The sequence below is a fragment of the Apteryx rowi genome, unplaced genomic scaffold, assembly GCF_003343035.1.
Source record: "Apteryx rowi isolate R43461 unplaced genomic scaffold, aptRow1 scaffold_18, whole genome shotgun sequence".
Lineage (NCBI taxonomy): Eukaryota > Metazoa > Chordata > Aves > Apterygiformes > Apterygidae > Apteryx > Apteryx rowi.
This window is the reverse complement of record NW_020448085.1, coordinates 845685-866690: the sequence shown is the minus strand read 5'-3', so window position 1 is coordinate 866690 and position 21006 is coordinate 845685. Positions and strand designations below refer to the sequence as shown.

General features: G+C 48.1%; 1 protein-coding gene across 1 annotated transcript in view; it reads left to right on the top strand.

Annotated features, from left to right (window-relative positions):
- FGF18 (fibroblast growth factor 18) overlaps window positions 1–15549 on the top strand; it is a 47490-nt gene extending 31941 nt beyond the window's left edge. The window contains exon 3 of the mRNA XM_026061303.1: window positions 15269–15549. Coding sequence (XP_025917088.1) covers window positions 15269–15535 — 267 coding nt within the window. The 3' untranslated portion in view covers window positions 15536–15549. The remainder of the gene's footprint in view (window positions 1–15268) is intronic.
- Window positions 15550–21006: the final 5457 nt, after the last annotated feature.

Sequence of the window (21006 nt, the reverse complement as noted above, 5' to 3'; positions counted from 1 at the left end):
GATGGCTTGCTTAACTGTAAATCAGGCACAACTGTGTTTTTAAGGAGGGGGGGAAGTGCACCGCATGTCAGATCTGAAGTCAAACACGAGCAAGAATCCTGCTAGTCCGGATTCATAGCTCTGCGTTCAGATTTGGCTTTGTCAGACTTCCCTTGACAAAAGCCTTGGGATTTAGCCCAGTGGGACTACTGTCTGTGTAAGAAGTGCTGCTTACTCCGGGTTTTGTCTCCCTTCTGGGAGCATAGTCTGGGAGGGAGGGGAATACATTTTGAGCCCTACAGAAAGTGAGAGAAGTAAAGTCATGTCCCTAGAAGTCTCTGCTCGTTTGCATCAGTTCAGCTCCTTCTAAAAATTCAAGCCTAAGAGCATGTGATACTATAAAATACGTGTTTTCCCACCAAATCTGCATGCCGACTTGCACCATCTCACTTTTGGATTTCTTTAAAACACCCTCAGTGATCCTCTGTATAAACACTCTCAGAAAATCATTAGAATATATATGCATTATTCTTAAAAAAGCTTTTTAATGACTTTGTTTTTATTTCTCCCTTCTGTCTGTTTAATATGAATAGTGGGGAAAAAGCTGTTCATTAGAAGGCAAGGAGCCCCCAGCCACTTGGGATGCCTGGAGCGTTGCTTCAGCTTTGCGTTGAGCCCAGGAGGAGGATAGGTATCGCGGGTGCTTTCCAGGGCCAGCTCTGCGGTAGCTGTGTCTGCAGCGCTGAAGCCCTCGCAGCGCGCAGGGAGCGCGGACGGGGAGGGCTGAGCCCGTGCCCTCGAAGCTCAGTCCAGCTCCTCTCGGCCCGGGAGAAACRGCTGGGCCAGCCGAAAGGTGGCCGTGCCAGCAGCGCGTCATCCGTGGCTGGAGGTGACACGGCTCTGCTGGCCACYGTCACCTCCCCTTGCTCCCCCGACCAGCGCCGCTGTGCTGATACCAGTTTACAGCATAGACCTGCCTCAGAAACGTAGGATTTTTTTCTGGTGTGATAACTGCTTTCCAAGCCAATATATTTCTTAATGTTACCAGAAAGTTGCTAATACCATATGGCAAGGCGCTCTGTATTTTTGCAGGACAACAAACAAATTGTTGCTAGATGCCAGACTGCTCTGGCAGAGCTTTATCACTGATTCCTGCCAGCAGTAGCCTTTAGGGGATAGTAATAATTTGGGGTTGTTTACATTACAGCTTTAAAATAGGGGTTTTCTTGAAGCATGTGTGTGTTTAGTCAGGAAAGTTGGCTAAAAAAACCTCTGACGGCATCAAAGAGTGCAGGCGYTTGTTACGGCCCATGCATGCGGTCTTGGCCCTTCATAATACCTCTGGCCTTGCAGGAAAAGGAGTGTCTTGGGTTACACGAAGTCCAGGTTGCTCCGTGGGAGCCACCCTGCGGCTCAGGGAATCCCCCGTTGGACAAAGAGACGTGCCTAGGTGAGGAAAACCGGGCGGATTCTCCAAAGCCTTTGTTTTTAGTGCATCTGGAGCAGCCGTGGGTTTTCTTTTCTTTTTTTTCTCTTTTTTAATGCCTTGACTTTGGTGATCAAGACTACTGAGGTTGAGCCTTCTTGAAAAGCTACCTTTGAAATCCTAATGGTGTGAAACCRGAGCGTTTCTGTAAAGCTGGGGAGCTGTGGCAGCTGGAGGAGGAGGAGAGCCGGGGATTAGAGCGTGATGCCTGTAGCTTGCCTGCGYGCGCCTGCACAGCGTCTGGCCCCGCTCTTCCGCGTGTTGTGCCGAAGGCTGGTCCCCGTCGCGGGGCGGCGGGAAGCCCGGCGAGGACCGCCGGCCAAGCGCGTTGCAGAGACGGGGGCGCGCGGACGGGGGGCGCGCTGCCAGCCGCGCTGTTATTCAGCGCTTCTGCGTAGCCAGAGGTTTGTAGTTTGAAACCCTGATGCAGCAGATGAGGTGTTTGCGCTCCTCAGCTTGTATATTTAAAACCATGCCTAACTGCGTCTTGGATTTGGGGCAAAACTCTGCTTTTTACAGGGTTTTGATGCTTGTCCAGATTTTTTTTTTCCCCGAGTTACACAGTGTTAGGGTTGCTCGAAAGGGGCTTATAAAGTCAAACAATTTCTGGGCTGAATGTTGCACTTGCAACAAAGCCGGGACCAGATCTTGGTGGAGTGTCAGGTTTAACAGCGCACATTTTGCAGATCTTTGTGACATGTTGGATCATAAGCTATTCTGACTTGGCATCTCGCGTGAAAACAGAACTTGACATGGTTTTTGCTGGATTTCACTCATCTCGTTTTGAACTGCAGTGTGGTTCTTCGTATATGGCAGAACTGGTTCTTTTTTAAAGTGAACTGTTGCTGCGTTTTCACTCCCCTTTGAGTCTGCCTTCCATTTTAGTCATCCAAATAAACACCCGAAAAAGAAGGTGGATCCAAACAACCATGAACCTTGTCATACTTTTAATATGGACCTAATCTGAAACCAACCTCAGTTATCCAGAAATCTTGACCCAGGGCCCCTTAAATTGTAAGGGTCTTAAAAACAGTAAGATAAGAAAAATGATATTTTTTCGATTGAACTATTAGTCTTCTGAATTCACTTATTCAGACTTTTCTCTGCAACCAGTGGAAAAAAAAATTGAATTTTTGTTCTGGAAATTCAGTAGCTGAGATTCTCATGAAACTAAAAGTAGAAGCGGAAGCTAAAATCAGCCATCGCCCTCCTCCAGTCTGAGTCCCAGAATATCACGAGGCTTCGGTAACACTGCAGCTTTTCGCAGCTGCTCCTTTTCCACTGCTGGGCAAACTGAAACATCACACTCGAACTCCCGTGAACGCTGGTGGGACTTGTAACTGGCTCATTTGTCACAATTTCACACCTTTACAGTGCCGGAAGCGTGTCGGAAAGCCTCTCCGAGGAGGGGCGGGGGGGCAGCGCGGCAGGCACGTACAGTCGTACAGTCTCGGGGTACGTGGACACACAGTAATTGCGTTGTCATATTACTTCTCTGTATGCGCACTGCATTAAATGCTGGCCCGAGCCCTCGTGCACCTTGGTCCCTGGCGGCTTGTGACGATCCTCCCGTCCTTTGCAAAGTGGCACCGGGTCTGGGGGCGAAACGCTGCAGCCGGAGGGGCGGCGCGGTCGTGTCGGGTCTGCCCAAAAGCCAGGGTCAGACGGGAACGCTCCTTCCCTCGAGCAGAGCRCAGCCGAGGCGGCCGCCAGACGCTGCGTGTTACCTGGCTTTTCCTGGAAGTCTTGCCCTGAACGGCACAAGCCGTGTAATGATTCCCCAGAAGCCATTTATGGTGGAGCCTAATGAAACTACTTTCCAGTGTTTACTACGCTGCGGCGGCTTTGGCTCAGAAGCGAAGAGACGTAGATGCTGCAGTGGCTCCTTCAAAGCGGCAGGAGTCTGTGTGAACTAACTGGACCTTTGCAGCATTAATATTTGCTATTAGCAATGGGCCTTGTCCTGGTTCTGTGTTTTTGATCGTTTGTTTACAGCAGTATTTTGCATAGAGGTTCCCTGGAGGTAGAAAGGAGAGGGGAAAAATGACATAAACACAGGTAATGATTTCTATGGAAAAAGCTCAGTTTTTTTTGTAATGTTTTGGGATAGGAAACAGCTGATCTTGGTGTTTCAGGGAGATGAAAACTGAAGGTCGTTCTGGAGCTCCATATGCTCAGGAGAGGGAGAGCAGTTTTGTGGATGCTGATAAATATGGAAAAGCAGCAGAGCTTGGGAAGGAGAGATGGGAGAGCTCGCACAGAGAATGGGGATAGCTGGGAGATACGGAGGTGCTTGAGCTGATGTGCTGTACCCACTTTGGAAGAGAGGATGAGGCGATGGAAGAAACTGGCTCATATGGAGAAGGCCCCTTTGTTTCGTAAATGGCTAAAAATGGCATTAACTCTTAAGGAAGAGATTCTGACCTCGGTTGTGTGCGTGTGTCTGTGTATTTTTGGATGCCAAGGCTCTGAAGGGTTTTTTTAGCCAGAAGACTGTAATATTCATGCCACTGAATGGAGAGAGAAAAAGAAGCTTATCACTATTTAGGCAATTTTTGAATATATTCCCTTCAGCATTCATTCATTACTGAATGTTTAATCAATGATTTCAGAGGACTGAATAATGTATTGTATATTTTACCGGTGTGTTCTCATGGATTTAGGTTACAGGTTTCATAAATGGAGATTATTAAGAATGTATAAACACACACAATGTGGTTGTGGTTTGGTTTGGATTTAGCGGCTTTGCCAGATAGGACGCTTACGTCGTTGGTTTGACATCAGCTAACGTCTTATAGCAATAACGGGAATATTTAGGGTCTGTGCTAAGTTGTTGTAAGCTACCTTCAGTCTGTGCAGTCTTTCAAGCACCCTAGACTGATAGAGATACTCTTAGGTCCACCAAGGACCGAGGGTTTTCACTTCAACCAAGCTGTGGGTAGAGGAGTTGTGCATGACATGAGCTGTGTATCCTGCAAGCGGGACATCCTAAGATGGCAGCGGGAATATCTGAGATGGGACGGGTGCTCCACACACCATTTCACAGGACAGCCCAGGTGGTCCAGAGGGGCTAGTAGTCACACTTAGGATCTATCAAAATCTTCAGTTATCTTAGGTTTCTTAGTACAGCCAGAGTACTTCAAGTCAAGTGTTTGCTCAAAGATAAAACAAAAGGTGCCTTTGGACAACCACTTATCCTGTTATTTTAAAAATAAATTTCTTCATGATATGGGTTTATGTTAGGGAGCCCCAGTTGCTCAGCTGAGGATGTGAACGTTGGCTCTTTATCTCCAGGCTATATCTGGTCACCAGAGACCTGCGTAATAAGCATACGGATTTCTTGAGATTCCTCTTTAGCAAACTTCATGTTTTCCTTTGGCTATTCTTAAGGAGCACCAATTATCTGTCTCAGATTGAAGTTTCGCAAAGTCTAGGTTTGCATTACAGACCAAGCTTGTAAGCTTGACCTTTAAAGCTTTATCTTACTCCATGGCCGGAACCTGTATATCCCCTTCCAGAGAAAAGCTGTCTTTTTCAAAACTGCATGAGAATTTAATTTAATCCTTTCTGTGCTCAAGGAATGAGTATCACCACAAGCCTGCTAACATGCTGTCCCCTGTGTTTCGTGGTGTTTGCAGCTGTGTGTCGTATTGGAGCCGCAGTGGTGCGGATGGGAGGCTTCCTCTTTGGGCCTCATCCCTTCCCAGTGCAGGTGCAGGATTCCTGTTCAGTGTGAACATTACCTTTGCAGCGCTAGGAGAATGCTCCAGGAAAGACTATTTTGACCTTGTCAAACAGGAATAATTCAGTTTCCTAAGGTCAAACATTAATTAAAATTATTGGGAGGGAATGATCATCCCTGAGCACTGGCAGTGTCTCGCGCTGCTTGGGTGGAGAGGGTGTGTTGCATGCATCTTGTGTAGACGCTTGAATAAAGATGAATTGCATTGCTTTTTTCAGACCACCTTATCTCCCAAGTGCAATTTTTGTTGGTCTTGAGCCTCTCCAAGTTGGGGGTGATGTTTCTTTTAAATGTTACTTCAGAAATACACTTTTTTTTTTTTTTTTTTTTTTTTAAACTTGCAGTAAGGAGCAGAATAATACACTGTTGTCATTCTCAAGTGGATGTGGTTGAGATGCACATTCAGGTGAATCCTGCTGCTCAAGGACTGTTTCTGCTTGACTCTCGAGTGTGTTCTGAATATGAAGTGAGAACAGATGCTAATTTTGAAGGGAAGGATAAAACCTGTGCTCCAACTTCTGCAAAAGAGAATACATTTAATATGGCCATTACAATAGCATTTTTAAGGTCAAAAAAAGTAGACCTTGTTTAAATATATTTTTGGCCTAGACATTTTCTTGCATTATTTTTCGGGTACGTAAAGAAAGGTATTAGGTTTTCATGAAGGAAGACAAATCTTGCAACTCTTACATTTGTGGTACACAGAAGGAAGCTTTTCATTCCCAGGCTGGAGCAATCCTTGATGACCTGTTTTTTTTTTAATACATGACACTTGATTTCATCATGGGATTCTCTTTTTCTTAGTAATATAATGCTTCACTGAGAATTAACACTACCCTGCAACAGTCAGTGACCACCTTTCACGGTCTTAAATTCCACCCTGATTTAAACTTGCCCCAAGGAAACTGAAGTCATTACAAGAATGGCAGTTGAATGAGACTGCACTAGTTTAAAATGATAACTTAAAATGTCCATGCATATGTTTGGTTAGTATGAATAAACCTAGGATTTACCAGACCTGTTGCCAAATCAACACCTGTGCTCATTGCCTAGACCTGGTGTTTTATATAAAAGCTTTTTTTTTTTCTTTTAATTTTTGTGGGATGTCCTAGGCCCCTATATAATGAACTTAAGCCTACTTAAAATACGCTGCTCTTCTTAGTTATCTTTTGTAGAAAGTTTAGGACAGTCATGTGTAGTCTCAGTGGAGGCTAAAAATGACTGCTTTAAAAGGAAACGCAACACACCCCAGCAGTGTATTTAACGAAACAGATAGTCCTTTGTATGGGTGGATAGAAATGCCTACCCACCCCTAACCTTAATTGGCACCTAGAAGCATGCATTTGGTTGGATCAGGTGGATGCAGGTAATGATAGATGTCGTGAAATGATAAAGTATGTCCGAAACCTGCTTATGGTTTCGAACCTCCCCAAGCAATAGCTTCATGTGGCAGCAAGCCCAAAGTATGTGACTTAAATTAAATTTTCCTCAGTTTTCTGTTGGTTTCATAAAGTTCGTTTAGGAAGTGACTGACATTCTCATCATCAATAGTAAGTATACACTGTTCTCAGAGAGACAGTTTTGAATTTCTGTTAATCAAATTTACGTCTTTCTAGATGAAGCCATCCTAGTTTGCTCCAGTTGTGCATATTTGCCTTCCTGCCGTACTGTTCGCAATAAACTTGGCTGGGACCGAGGCAGCAGGTTAGGAGGCAGCTCCTGGCATAGCCACAGCCTTGCGTGGCTGACCTTTACAAATACTCGTTTGATCTCTTTGTGCTTCTGTATCTCCTACAGTGAAATGCTATTCCAGGGTAGTACGAGGGTTAGTGAGCAGATAATAGTGAGAAATGTGAAATTTTTGAATGAAAGGTAGAAGAAAAGAAAAATATAAAAAGTGCATCCACCTAGAAACCTCTCTTCTGTCCTTGGTTCTCGCGGTTTCTGCTGTGTCCTGCACCGTGAGTGCAACGGATGCTGTAGATACACGGCAGTTGGACAGGACACAGTGCCGCAAAGCAGTAATTCCCATCCCACGCAGGCAAAAGACTGTGCCCATGCTTGCAGGAGAGGTGGAAGCAACCCCCGGACACATGGGCAAGCTTGTGCGAAACTGGCAACGGGGCCTCCAAATGCAGGTGTGCCTTCTCTCCAAAGCGTCTCCTCTTCGCGGCCTGAGTCTTGCTCCCCCCTGCTTTATGCATGCACTTCGCTGTCCTGCACCCGTAATTAACCTCCCTGGTGCGCCGGCAGACGTTTTTATCGAACTGCCCGTGGTGACTCCTGAGTATTTTCCTCGGAGGATTGTGCCGGTTCAGAGGCCAGCGAGCGGGAGGAAGCGGGCTGGCGGCTGAGTGACTCTGGGCACTTAGGGATGCAGCTGCCCTGATTTACAGCACCGTGTGGGAGCAGAGCGTGCATTCGGGTCAAGAGGTGTCTTTGTGGTCAGGATAAGTGCCGTAAATCCAGGAGGCTGAGCACCAGGATGCTTGTGACGGGTCTGTCCTCTCATTTCCCATAAAGTGCGTGAGTCCGGCTGGGCCCAGCTTCCCGCCAGCCAGCGCGCCGAGATTCGCCGTGCTGCGGGGAGGGTGATTTCTCCCAAAGCTTTACCCAAGCTGGAGCAGGCAGCTGCCTCCCCCACCTWATTTGTCACACCTTCTGACCTGCTTTTAAAGGCCGATGCGTGAGGGGGGGGAGCGGGACTGCTAAAGGCTGCTGCATTACCATAACCGCTGCCTTACGTTCTTCCACTCGGGATTTTTCCAAGCCGTGTGGAGTGAGTCTGGAGGCTTTGAGCCTTGCCCATCTGTTCGGCTTTGAGCTGAGCTTGTGCTAAAGCACAGAGAAGTAGTATGCTGCTTGAAAATCATATGCCGCTGTGTAAGTGGGGTTTTAGAAGGGTACCAGTGATGCTGGGCGCCTCGGCCTTTGGCGCTCAGCTGGGGGTGATTTGGGAATGGCCTGTTGGATCTGCTGTGGGAGCAAAACCCTGGTGTAGCACTGACCAGGGAACCGAGCTGCGGGGGCAGAGGCATGCCAAAGGGTCCCTTTTCCAGGTTTTTCCTTAATAATAATTTTGTCTGAAAGATGCATATGTGTCTTGGAAACATCTTGGTTGGGTGACAGCTTTTTTGGGAGGAGGGGGCTCACAGAGAGGAAAGCGACCCCGCTTTGTAGGGAGGGCTCCATCTCCAGACCTGTGCTTCGAGCCTGGGGGGCTGCACTGGCCCAGAGGTGATAATTAGGCAGGAGACTCGTCCCAGTCTCACTTGAGAGGTTGAGTCTCGCTGTGGCCCATGCCAAGCCGGCATTCCTGGGTCGTACCAGCCGTGTTTCGTACAGTTTGTTATTATTTGCAGCACATCGCCGGTGCATTCAGTCACCCCAGCCTTACCCGGAGAGCTTCTAATTTCAACGTGGTTTGGGGGGGGGGGGAGCGTGTTAGCATAAACTCAGCTAACAACAGCTTAACGCAGCATTACTCGACAGGCTTAATTTGTGCCCTGATCTTTGCGAACAGAGAAACCTTTCAATTTTGGAGGCATCTCTCGCCGCACTGCGTTGTTATCCGAGCCGCTTGTGCGAGCTCATTGTTGCCATAAAAGCCGAGCGAAGTTTGGATTTGCTGGTGCCCACTGAGCCAGATTTGTGAAGCATAAATGAGAAAACCTGCCCTGGCCTCCCTTTCCCATAAAAAGCTGCTCAGGTGGCTTAGTGTTGCAGGCTAATGGGGAGAAGGAGGAGGCGGCTGCTGCACCTGCTAATGCTTTGGCTCCGGCTGGTGGCACAGAGGCTCCCAAGATTTCCCTCTGAGCCGCAAGCTGTTAGCGGCAGCACCGGCTCGCTCCGAGGAGCGCTCCTGCTCCAACAACAAAGAGCCCTTTGATCCTTTCCATTTGGAGAACTTAAAACACGAAAGCAAAACTACAATAAGACCAAGTTGGGCCATAAAAAAAAAAAAAGGAGCGCAGGAGAGAAGGAGCACCAAAGAGCTCCAGCGTGTAATTGTAGAAGCAGCAAATGCTTTGGCACTTAATTCCGCTTTAGTGTCAGTTCAACATGTTTCATGTTTAATACTGGAGGGGCTGTCGCCAAATGCTCTGCGCAAACAATCCAGCGCTCCGTGTTGGTAAGTTCATGGCACTCGGAGACACCCTGGCTGGCCTGCAGCTCCTTTGACTCCGCTGCCCGCAGTTGCACATGGGATGGAATTGGCCCACGGCGTATAAACAGCTCTGCGTGAGAGACATCCCCGCCTGGAGTGGGAGCCTTGCACAGCTGCTGCTGCTCTAGCCCGGCCTGATAAAGAAACTGCAACCATTTGAGTTTATTGCCTCGTTACTGGGCAGCAGTTCTCCYGGTCCGGAGCGGATCTCCGGCTGTTTTATACTGGAGATGCCCCACTGGAAGGATGGTGCTCTGTAACGCCTGGATCGCATAGTCCATCTGTTTGCCCTCCGCTGCTACCGCTTCTCGCACCTCTTTGCAGGCCTGGGTGATACCTGGGAGTTTTCTGTGGAAGGTGGAATTTAGGAATCGGGCATTTATAAGAAGCTGATCAAAAGCTAACAGCTACCACCTCTTCCCCCAGGTACTAGGGATGTGTAAAAATAGGCTCTGAATTATTCCTCTGCAAAGAATTGAGGTCGCAGGAAAGCCGTTTCTTTCCGTTCTCCCCCTGGAGATGGGTGTCGGTGTCCTCGTTGCGAGAGCGCGGGTCWGTCCCGTCCTGGAGCCCTTTCCGCCAGGCAGCTGCGGGCCGGGACCGCTCCCGCGGAGCGCGCAGGGAGTTGGGAGCGCAGCGTCGGCGCGGCGCGGGCGCCTGCGGAGGAAGGCTTACGTGGTGGGYGCACGTGAAGGGCGGTCTGCTGCAAGGAGTCTCTGCTTTCCGAGTAAAAAAGGGGAAGGAAAACGGGCCAAGCCGACATGCTGCATGGCGCYTTTGTCTTTAAAACTTCATTTACGCGCCATCCCCCTGCAGCCTGACCCCCTCCAGGCGGGCGTTTGCCCCTGGGCCGCAGAGGTAAAGGGGGCTGGGTGTCAGCGCGGTGCCAGGCCGGGGCGTCCCCGGCGGGTGGAGATGGCCTGTTCCTTCCGGGGCCACCCTGGCACCCCAGCTGGTGTTGACTGGGGCCGTGCCTCGCCGTTAATTGTGGATGTGCTGCCTCCTGAGGGTGAAGCTTTTACGTGCGATAGCAAGGCCTGGCAGTCCCCCAGCGCGTGACACGCCGCGGCCGACCAGCTCAGGGCGCGTTTGCAGCCTGCATCTGTTTTGCTCAGCTGGTGCTTGTCGGTGGCACGTAGGTGCCGTTACCTGCTTGGCTTAACGACGAGATGGAGAGGCACGAGGCAGCTCTTGGAGCAGTGCAGATGCTGCATTGCTCTCTGCCCTCTTTCCCGTGTGACGGTGATGGAGCCGGGCTGGCTCACACCAGCTGCTGCCCTGCCTCCGGCAGGGTGGAGCGACTTGCGGGTTAGACCAGGAGTGAGCAAGCAAGACTTTTGGATGGGAGGGAGAGGAGATCGAAATGCTCCTGGATATTTATTTTTGTGAGTCCTGGAAAYTCGGCAGTAGCCTGGGAAGGTTACAGACAGTAGCTTTGGAGAAGTGTGCATGAAGGAAGCTTGGAAGGAATGATCGCCATGACGTGTCTGTGAAGGATTACTCTGAGCTGTGCTCAAAATGGGCAAAAAAATTACTGTGTAGGGGAGGGGAGTGTGTGTTTGGCACAAGCATGTGCTCCTCCAAGAGCAACGTGACACAGGTTGTCCCATCAGTGGGATCTTGCTTGCACCTGGCAGTGACTTTCAGCTTTCGCTGGAGTTGAACGAGTTGGTAACTAGAAGAGAGCTTGTGCTTTGGAAGAGAGCTTGGAGCACGGCTGGGGTCTGGCTTCCCGAATGCCACGGCCAGTGCGCTGTCCTCCAGCTCTCCGTGCCCAGCACGTAGGTAACTGTGTGCGGGGGGGACAGCAGCGCAAACTGCCCTGCCCAGATTTGGGCAGGGAGGACCAAAGTAGCCCTGGAGCCATCTGGTGGGAGGACACATTATGGGGGATGGCACTCGCAAAAAGGTGCCTGTTTCTAATTCAGGTTGGCCTGGGGCAAGATTTCAGCTGCAACTCTGCAGGTGGAGTTTCTCCCTCTGATTTTCACTTGTTCCAAGTCCTAGCACAGTTCGACACCCTTGTGTCGCAAAGTCCTTGCCTCAATCCCGTCCTGTGGGGCTAGTCGGGAATTGGGGCTGCAGATAGTCCTCCTGCATTGCTCGGCAGTGCCACCGCGCTGGGGCCGGGCGGCTCCTGCCGTCTCCTGTGCTTTCAAGTGTTCTTGTTCATTTTAAAGAACCATTTCAACCTGTAAAAGTCCACGTTTGGAAGGGTGCGTGCTCTGCGAGGTGCATCCTGACAGCTAAGTATGTATGAAATGTAACTTGGCAGCGTCCCACTGCTGACGTCTGCCTGAGAGGGTACAACCCCGTATCGGTGGCAAATGTTTGCACTAAAAACTCTTAGGAAAAGGTGAGCAGGCAGCTGGAGCAGAGAGTACGGGTATCTTCATGTCAGGAAAGCCAGCTCTGTCTTGGACCTGAGGAGGGCCATGTCCCTCTTCTCGCGCATCCTTCCCTCTCTTTGAGGGCAGAGGGGGTGAGGGGACAGGCCCAATGAGTTGTTTAGCTGTTGCTTTTAAATAGGAACATGATTAGACCTTAAACAATTGGCACCCAGTGGAAACAAGGTAACGCTTAGAAATTATTGACATAAATTGCATTTTCCCCCTAATAGACTGTCCGGGGTCCAGCTCTCTGTGGTGTAGGTAACGTGTGTGAATGACTTACGTTCTGCTGGGGTTTATAACAGATGCTATAAAATCATATTGTAAGTATTTGAAGATCATTTGTCTGTCTCCGACATGTCTTAGCATGTACARGAATGCTCTGTTTGGGGAAGAGTGAGGTCCTTATCCTGATTTATCTTGAAGTACTTGTAAATGTTACTGTAATTTCACGTTATCAAATCGTTTAGCTCTTCCTCTTCCAGAACGAAGTTATTTTATCTCATGCACCTTGTTTACTTCAAATTAGCCCTGAGGYTGGCCTGAAGTTGCACCTTGTTATTCCTACACCTCCTGTCTCCGTCTTAGGCTCTGTCGGCAGATTTGAAGGTATAAGTAAATACTTCTTTGTTATTAATAGAATAACTTCCCCCTCCTACACACACGTTTTCTTTTAAATCCAGTCTTCATTTTCCATGAGAAACTGACATTGCAGTGCAAGCGGAAACCTCCCAAACTGCATGAAAATGCCTAAATTCTCCTAGCAACAAGCTCGTGGCTCAAATCCAGGACCTTTCTGCAAGTATGAGGGAAATGACCGTTCCAATTACCTGCTACCCCTGCAGTACAAATTTGGTCGGTTCATCAGCACCTGGTTTTGGGTGGATTTGAAACCCAGCCATGGTATTGTTTAAAAATTCTCCATTTATTGGTGAAAGGTTTGTAGTGGGCTGAGCCCTGAGAAACCTGGGGCGGTTTTTATGGCCTCGCATTGAAACCTGGTGGAACCCTGTGGTGTCAACTGATTTCCCCCTTCTCCGCTCATGTGGCTTTGATCAAACCCAGGACTCGGAGAATGACCCCCCCAGGAACCGAGACCCCTCCGCTTTGCCCGGTCCTGCCATTCATTAAGGCATTTGTGAGCTTCAAGTTGTGGATGATAAAATCAGGACCTTTGTGCCGAAGCAGGGATGGAGTTTGCCAGTTGCACGGCTTTGCCCCCGTGCGCAGACGCCGGATTCRGCATGTTTGTGGAGAAGGGAGGCAACCCGGCACCTTCTTTCAAATCCTTTGCCTGTTGTGAGCGCTCTGTTTTGCTGTTGCAGACTTGCTGCTGTTGCCCCTGCCTTCTTCATGAGACCTGCGTGTAATAACAACCGCTTCGGCAGGAGAGCACGCTGATGGCTGTAACCTTAACGTCACATATTATCGCATTGATCGAGTTGAAGGTCTGCTGAAGTATTAAACCAGGGAGGGATGGCCGGTTCCGGAGGCTGGGGATGAGGCAGCYTTTCCTCTTTGTTGCCTGCGTGAATCCAGCCTGCGTTGTTGTGCCGGACGGTTCCTGTCTCGCGGCCGCTTCCATAGCTCATCCACAGTTATTTGGGGATCGCAGGTGCCGCGAAGCCGGAGCCAGCTCCGGCGGCTCTGCCGTGCTCCCGCCCTGCCGTGCCCCGCCGTTCCCGCGCGCGGGCTCTYGAACCCCACCAAGCTCTGCTGTGATTTTGCAGGGCTTTTTAGAAAGGCTTTTAGAAAAGAGCAGGAGCGCTGGCTTCGCCGTGCCTGGCCCGGCCTGGCTCCGAGCGCTGCCGCTCACCGCCGCTACGGTTTGCTGCAAATACCCTGCTGCTTGGTTGTCTGTCCCTTTCCGTTCCCCTCAGACGTACGATGGGTGAAAAGGCTGAGGACTGAAAGGGTCTGATCCTGTTTCGTTTGTGCGGGGAGGGCGCGAGTTTACTAGTAAAAGTAAATATAGGCCTGCAGTACATTTAAAAAACCCGTGTTTGTCTTCAGCGGGAGTTGGATTGGACTGATGCTACAAGGGAAATCCTTCCTTTGGCTTTGCTAAGCATTAGATTAAATCCTGTATAATGTTCCATGTTGTGTTTACCGCTGTAAAGCGCCCAGCGCTGCGACGGTATCCAGGGGCCGAAATGAGCACGTGTCTCCTCCTTAACGTCTCTTGACTTACAGAGCCGAGGCCCGGTACACGGAGGGGAGGCACTCAGCGTGCGATACGCTCTAGGTGCGGGACCGGTAACTCGGCAGTTAAAGCACAAAACGTGTTTTCTGGCAGGAGGCTGGAGGCGAGAAGAGCTTCCCCTGCGCTGAGCGACCTGGACGTGCTATTGTGTGATGCTGCAACTCCCTCCAGTGCTGCCTGCGCTGCACAAGTGAGAGCCCGGCATCTCGGCCGAGCGCCGTGTTCAGAGTCCCCTTCCGTGTCTCGTTAAAGGTCCAGATCTTTCAGCTGCAGCTTTTTGCCAAAATCTCCAGCCCGCGAGTGCCTGGACAGCTGCGTGCTGCCGCTTCGGCGGTGCGTGGCCCTAGCGCTAGCAGAGGAGACGGGTTCACGTGAGACTGCTCCCTCCGTGAGCAGCGGAGTCATGCAGAGACGTGTTTTCCTAAGCCAGGTCCTTTGGGTGTCTGCTTTTAGGCCGGCGTTGAAAGGTGGGGAAAGGGGAAGTATCACTTCCCCTCTGCCACCAGGAACGAAACCCCCTCGAAACAAAAAACAGCCCTGAAAAAGCAGAGGCTTAAAGTTAGGATCTTTCGTGCTTGTGTTACCACCTCCGGCCGCAGCTCCTAAAGAGCTGGCTGGGTTCGGGGCCCTCCATGGTCCCAGGGACTCGCCAGGAAATTCGAGGTCCTTAGCACCCATGGGTGCTTCCAGCGCGCATCCATCGCCTGGACGAGTCGGCTCGTCCCCGGCTCCCCGTGCACCGTTAACTCGCCTGGCCCCTATGTGGTGCCTTGGAAACTGAGGGASAGCATTCCCAAAGCACCCCAAGGACTTAGGCTGAGGCTTGTAGTGGTTTTAGCGGGATTTGGAGATATGCACACAAGGCCAAAAGGTATTTTTGAAAAATATATCAGAAGTGAGCAGTAGAAGTGGAAGTGCTGTTGCCCATTTGGGATTTTGATCACTTTTCTTCCGTTGCAAATATGATGCTTCCTTGGAACAAATTCACTTCACCCTCCTTTCTATTAGAAAATGCAAAGCCAAACATCTTGCTTTTCTTGCAGTTGAAGGAGCTGGGTACCTAACAGAGCTCATCTATCTGAGGAGAGAAAGATTTTTCAAAGGAGTATATGGAAAAAAAAGTTGAATGATGCTCTCACACTTTTCTTATCRTTTCTATTTCAGTTGACATTTCTTTCTGCTCCTATTAAGATGTTTAAACCAAAAAACTGGTCCAAATGTGATGATTGTATTTATGCCAAGTTGGGTTTTGGTTTTTGAGTTTACGTTTGAATAATGGATTTTTTTTCCCCTTTTTCAGCCTGATGGCACCAGCAAGGAGTGTGTCTTCATTGAAAAAGTCCTAGAAAACAACTACACGGCACTGATGTCAGCAAAATATTCAGGCTGGTATGTTGGATTCACCAAAAAAGGAAGGCCACGAAAAGGGCCCAAGACCCGGGAAAACCAGCAAGATGTACATTTTATGAAGAGGTACCCAAAGGGTCAAGTGGAGATACAGAAACCTTTCAAGTACACAACAGTCACCAAGAGGACTAAGAGAATACGACCCACCAACCCCAGTTAAAAATAGACAAAAACAGTGTCACAATAATAAACCACAAAAAAAAAACTGCACCAGAGGAATATTTTTACATTAAAAATAAGGAAGAAGCTCTATTTTTGTACATTGTGTTTAAAAAAAATAAAAATAAAAAAATTAATAAAAGACTAGATGGCAAACGCTGGGGAAAAGCTGTTAGGGATTTATTGTGACTTGAAAAAAAAAATGAACTGCTCTATTTAAATTGACTTCTTGTTGTTGATGACACACAGGTGCTTATTTCTCTTTTTGGAAAGGACAACTTTTCAAGCATATCCCCAGAGGAAAAAGTAATTATTAAAAATAAATAAATAAAACCAAAGAAAACCAAAGTTCTTTCCCAAAGTTACTGAGACCCTGCCCTGAAACTTGCCAGTTTTGCAGTAATCTATTTATTGTCTGCTGCAAGCTGGACCGAGACAAGATGGTGTGTGCCGCAGTGATTGAGTTTCCGTGGAGTTCTCAACGCATCGATCTTCTGTAACCTTTTTGACGACATAAGGTGTCACGGCTCTGTGATCCTGCATTATGCTCAGTTCTGGAGAATGCTGCTAAATACATTCAAGTGACTACAAAATGACCTAGTACACCAATGATAAGGGAATATTTTAAAACCAGCTATATTATATATATTATATATATATAAGCTATTTATTTCACCTCTCTGTATATTGCAGTTCCATGAACCAAGTATTACTGCCTCAACAATTAAAAAAATTATTTAAAACACATGTACATTTTTTTTTTGCTGTTCACACTTCTTTCCCCTTGCTGAATAGTATTTTTTAATGAACATTTCTCTTTTAGCTGAGGGCAACAGGATGTGTTTGGAGTAGTTTCCCTACAGCAAATTTCATTGCTAACTCAGTAATTCCTCCTTTTCCGCAATGCCATCTTCTTTCTTCTCCCTAATTGCTCCCAAAAGAAACAAATCTTTTTATGTGGGGTGATGGGCTGAGAGTGGGGAAATACAGGCTGAAGTTTTTCAAGAGCAGGAGTTAAATTTGACACGTCTCAGTCTAATGAATATTTCCTAAAGCTTTGGCCAAGGAGTAGGTAAACTGGAAAATTAGCATATGGCTCAATTAACATGTGCATATGTACAGCTTGTTTCCTTCACCAGAGTTTTTGAGAGGGGCTATTTGTTTACGTGAGGTCAATGTGATTTAATATTGTATCTTTTAAAACTTACTCTAGACTGAAAGAACTCCCCAAACAAAGTTTCTTCCCTCCTTGCCATGAGTAATTCTCCTAGCCTTTCTATGATTTGGTTTCCTCATCAGTACAGCCAATTTTCATCGCAAATGTTTTGCATAGAATTTGGAGTATGTAAACACAAAGTGTAAATCTTTCTTTACCAACAGCGCATATACTGACCTACTTGGCCGTAGGCTGAGACAGACTTAAATGGAGAGTGGGAAAAAAGAAGAAAGATGCCACGTTAGAACTCAGTTGAAATAAGAATTGACCTCAAATTTTGACTGAAATGACAATTGATCCCAAGAGCAGCTTTGAGAAGAAGTTCTCCTAACTTTTTTGTTCTTGCTGTTTGCATGCATTGCTCTGCTCCCTGATTCCAGCCAGGGCTAAAAATGCTCAAAGCCACTAAGAAAGCTTTTTCTTGTTAATCAGAAGAATGACTCTCCCAAGAACAAGCTTTCTCAAGATAACTTTGAGAGCTCCAGCCAAATCCTGCAGATCAAAGCCATTTGGGAGATGGCTGAGATAAGCATGCAAACTCGAGGATGCTTATCTGAACAGAATCGCCAAACCTCGCAAGCCTAGAGAAAAATGAACAATGTGAAGCAGGGTCACTCCACGTTGCTCATAGAAAAGCTCCACAGCCGTACAGGTGATATCTTGCCCTGCAGCTAAGCACGGGTGGTCACTTGAGAAGCCTGTCTCACCAGGAATATATGGGGAGCTGTTCTCGGGACCCATCTGGGGCCAGCACTTGAGATGAGGACCTCACTGCCTGACGGTGCAGCGAAGGACTTGGCTGGTGGGGGCTGGAGAGGCTTGCCAGGTCTGCCTTTGCATTGATTCACGTGGCAGAGATTTGGGGGAAGTTCAGAGGAGCGTTGGGGCCGGGGAATTGGGAGTGGCAGTAGATTTGCTTGTGTTAGTACCTCGAAGAGGAGAAACCCAATTGATTTCAAGAGTAAGAAAGGATTTATGGATTTTTTTTTTTTTTCTCCTTGAAACACAGCCATGGCCCATGGCACTGGTGGTTTCATTGTCAGACCGACGGGACTTGTTTGCAGTAAGGGAAATCAGAAGGGGTGGAGGCGTTAACGCAGCAGAAGGGCTGGGCAGAAGGGATCTCCCCAGGGGTGAGCGTGACCAGGGGCAAATTCCTCCCCGTCCTGAAGAACCCCTGGGCAAAGGCAGCTTGGCATCCTTCAGGTGAGAATTAGAGGAGGTGCAATCTGTGGGAGAGGTCCCTAACACTTGTGTCAGATGATAGATGTCTCAGGCCATGAAAAGTCAGTGTGGTGAGAAGATACAATGCTCACCTGAGTCAGGTGTCTTTGGAGCAATTGGTTGGCTGAGGACGGTGTATGCTGAGCATGTGTGTATGAACAACTGCTCTTTATGCTTTATTGAACAAGACAAAAACGGCAGAAAAGATCAGAAGAATTCAGTCAGCAGGTTCCCTGTTCAGAGCACCTTCATGTAGGGCCATAGGGCATTCTGGGGAGGAGACATTCAAGAAATTAGAAGTTAATTAACAGGGGAAATTAATTGTGTGCCCAATAACCAACTCAGCCTTATGCTCCTAGTCTGCTGCCTGCTGGGTACTTGCAATTTCTGCCCATGGGCCATGGTCAGTGGTTGGACCAGAGGTTTGCAAGCAGTCTTCAACAGCTGAGTTGAACGCTTCTTTCTCTGTTGACCTCAGGCTTATAGAGAAGAAGGTTGTCTGTGTTTAGGTGTGATTCCTTGTGTAGACTATTACATTTGATTTACTTTATAATTGAAAATTGTTAATGAGGATTTAATTACTATTGTGGAAATAACCTCAATAGCGAGGGGTGTAACACTAGGTAATTGCTTGAAGCAACTGATGCCATTAATGTGTGTGGAGCTCTGGGTGGGCACGCTTTAAACAAGCATACTACTTAATTGAATTTAATAATAGCACGTTGTAGCTACTGTTTCAGAAATACTGCTAGATTTATAGTAAGGTTTTTATAGCTGAGATCAGATAGTGGCATGCTCTGATAATGCTGTGGTTGGTTTTGTCATGAATCTGGGCACCAGCGCTTGAGGACCCCTGGGCATTCTTGATATGTGAGCCCACCTCCGAGGGGAGCCTATGTGGGCTTGGAGAAATTCCCACTCGGTACCTTGAGCATGTTGAACAAACTGGGCTGCTGTTCAGTGAGACCTTTCAGATGATGGGTATCACGCTCTCCATGGCASTGAAGGAGCAGCAGCAAAAGCTCACAGCCAGGCTCTGCATCTGATCCGTGCYGCTGACCCGTGTCTTTATGCTGAGCCAGGCCAGACCCTCCAACAGAAACCCTGAAGGAGCTTTGCAAAAATCTGGATCCTAGTCTAGACCTGAACTTTGCACTTAGACATGTAGTAGTACATAAAATAACTTGTCAGAGATGCAACGAAGGGAGAAAGCATGTGGATAAAAATACGCCTGGCAGTCTTGGACTGCTGTCTAGACAGACACAACCTAAGGTGAAGGCTGTGGTGAAGTGCAGTGTATACGCAGCACTAGGGTCAGCTTTTTCCATTTCAACATCACCTTCCACAGAGCTATTGGCAGAACCGAGCGAGGGAACCCATTCCCAAGTTCATCGCCTCCTGGCTTGGACGCGTCTCTCACTGCGAGGGCAATGAGCGTCCGGCCGGTGTGTGGTGTGCGTTCTGACTCACCTGAGGCCTTTCTTAGATAATAATAATAAAAAAAAAAAGCTCTTAGCAGATGGTGATCAGCCTGCCAGGTAAGTTTACATTCCCAAAGCTGGAGTTTTCGGTTACCCAGACAAAAGCACGTGCGGTGTTTCCTGTTCAACAACAGAGTATTTTTGTTCTGCCCCTGTAGTGTTGATGCAAATGCAGCTGCCATTGCAGACTTATCTCTGAATCCGCGGGGTTGCTGCACCTGGGCTGCACTCAGGCTCTGTGAGCCTAACTTGCCACGATTGTAAACAGCTGGCTTTTATCACCCCTTCCCTTGAGAATGAAAGACGTCCCTKCCTACACTGGGGCTTGACAGTACTAGAATTTGTGCTTGTGTTCTTCTGCTGTACTTGCAGTCTTGTTTAGCTCAGTATCATTCACATAACACTGGCCCACAGACTAACCTTTAAAGATGAGCTTTTTGCAGATTTGAAGCAGTGAGAAAGTCTCTTCCAAGAACTCACTTGCAGTTTTAGCTGTGCCATTCTGCAAGCGCAAGATTATCCTGTAACCTACCTATGCAGAGCAGTCGGTCCCTTCCACTGAATCTCCTCTCATAAGCTAAYGTCTGTGATACTTACCCAGAATTAATATTAGTTTCTGGGAGCGTAGCTGATGACACACTTCTCCAACAAATGGCACCTCAGTGACRTAGGTTATAGTCAGGGTAAGAAAGATCAGGACCAAAATGATGAAGTCTGTGGAAGGGATGCTGCCTTAATGCTTCAGCGAGAGCCTGATCAGACCACATTTTTGCATTCATGATTCGTAGCATTAAGGCCATAGCTCTCGTGCCAGTGAACCTGGGTGTCTGCAGGGAGCCACAGAGCAGCAGAGCAGGACTTGGGGGCGCAACCCAGAGAGCGCAGTAAGGCCTGAGCTCGGCTCAGCCCTGCCGCCTCTCCTGCTGGAACCATTGTGGTCTTTGCAGTGGCTTGTTTACTTTGGCTCACAAAAATATTGCTAAAGGTAAGCTTAGCTTTGGTTTGCCTAACCTACATGAGCTCTGTGACCAAAGCTTGACAGGCACATGCCTGGAGGACTGTTGCAGGCTACAAGCAGTGTTTTGCTCCATGGATGCCCATCAGGTTTCCTAGATTCGCAGAGCCGTTTTGCTGCCTCTCCTGGCACATGTACTTTCACAAAACTAGTGGAGCTAGATCTTCAACTAGGAATTAAAACTTCAGCTTTAGAAGATGGTCTAGTAACCTCTCTTATTCAGGAGAGTCTGTCCACCAGTGAAGATGTGAMTCTAAGCAAATAGAGTCAGCTGCAGGGAGGATAGCTTGGATAATGCAAAGCATATGTGAATTAGGCTTTAAGAACATGCTATATTATCATACATACCTTTGAAAAATAAGGTTGTAATATGTGAAAAAGTGTTTGTGTGCATGGAGCAGGAGTGGCTGTTCTTTTTTAGGGCAGCAGAATGGATCTACAATCCAGATATCTGCCTTTGAAGAACCAGGAGGTGTGTGCGCGTGGCCGTGTAGCTGTGTGTAAATGCACCCTGCAAAGCCCTCCGTCCAGCTCGC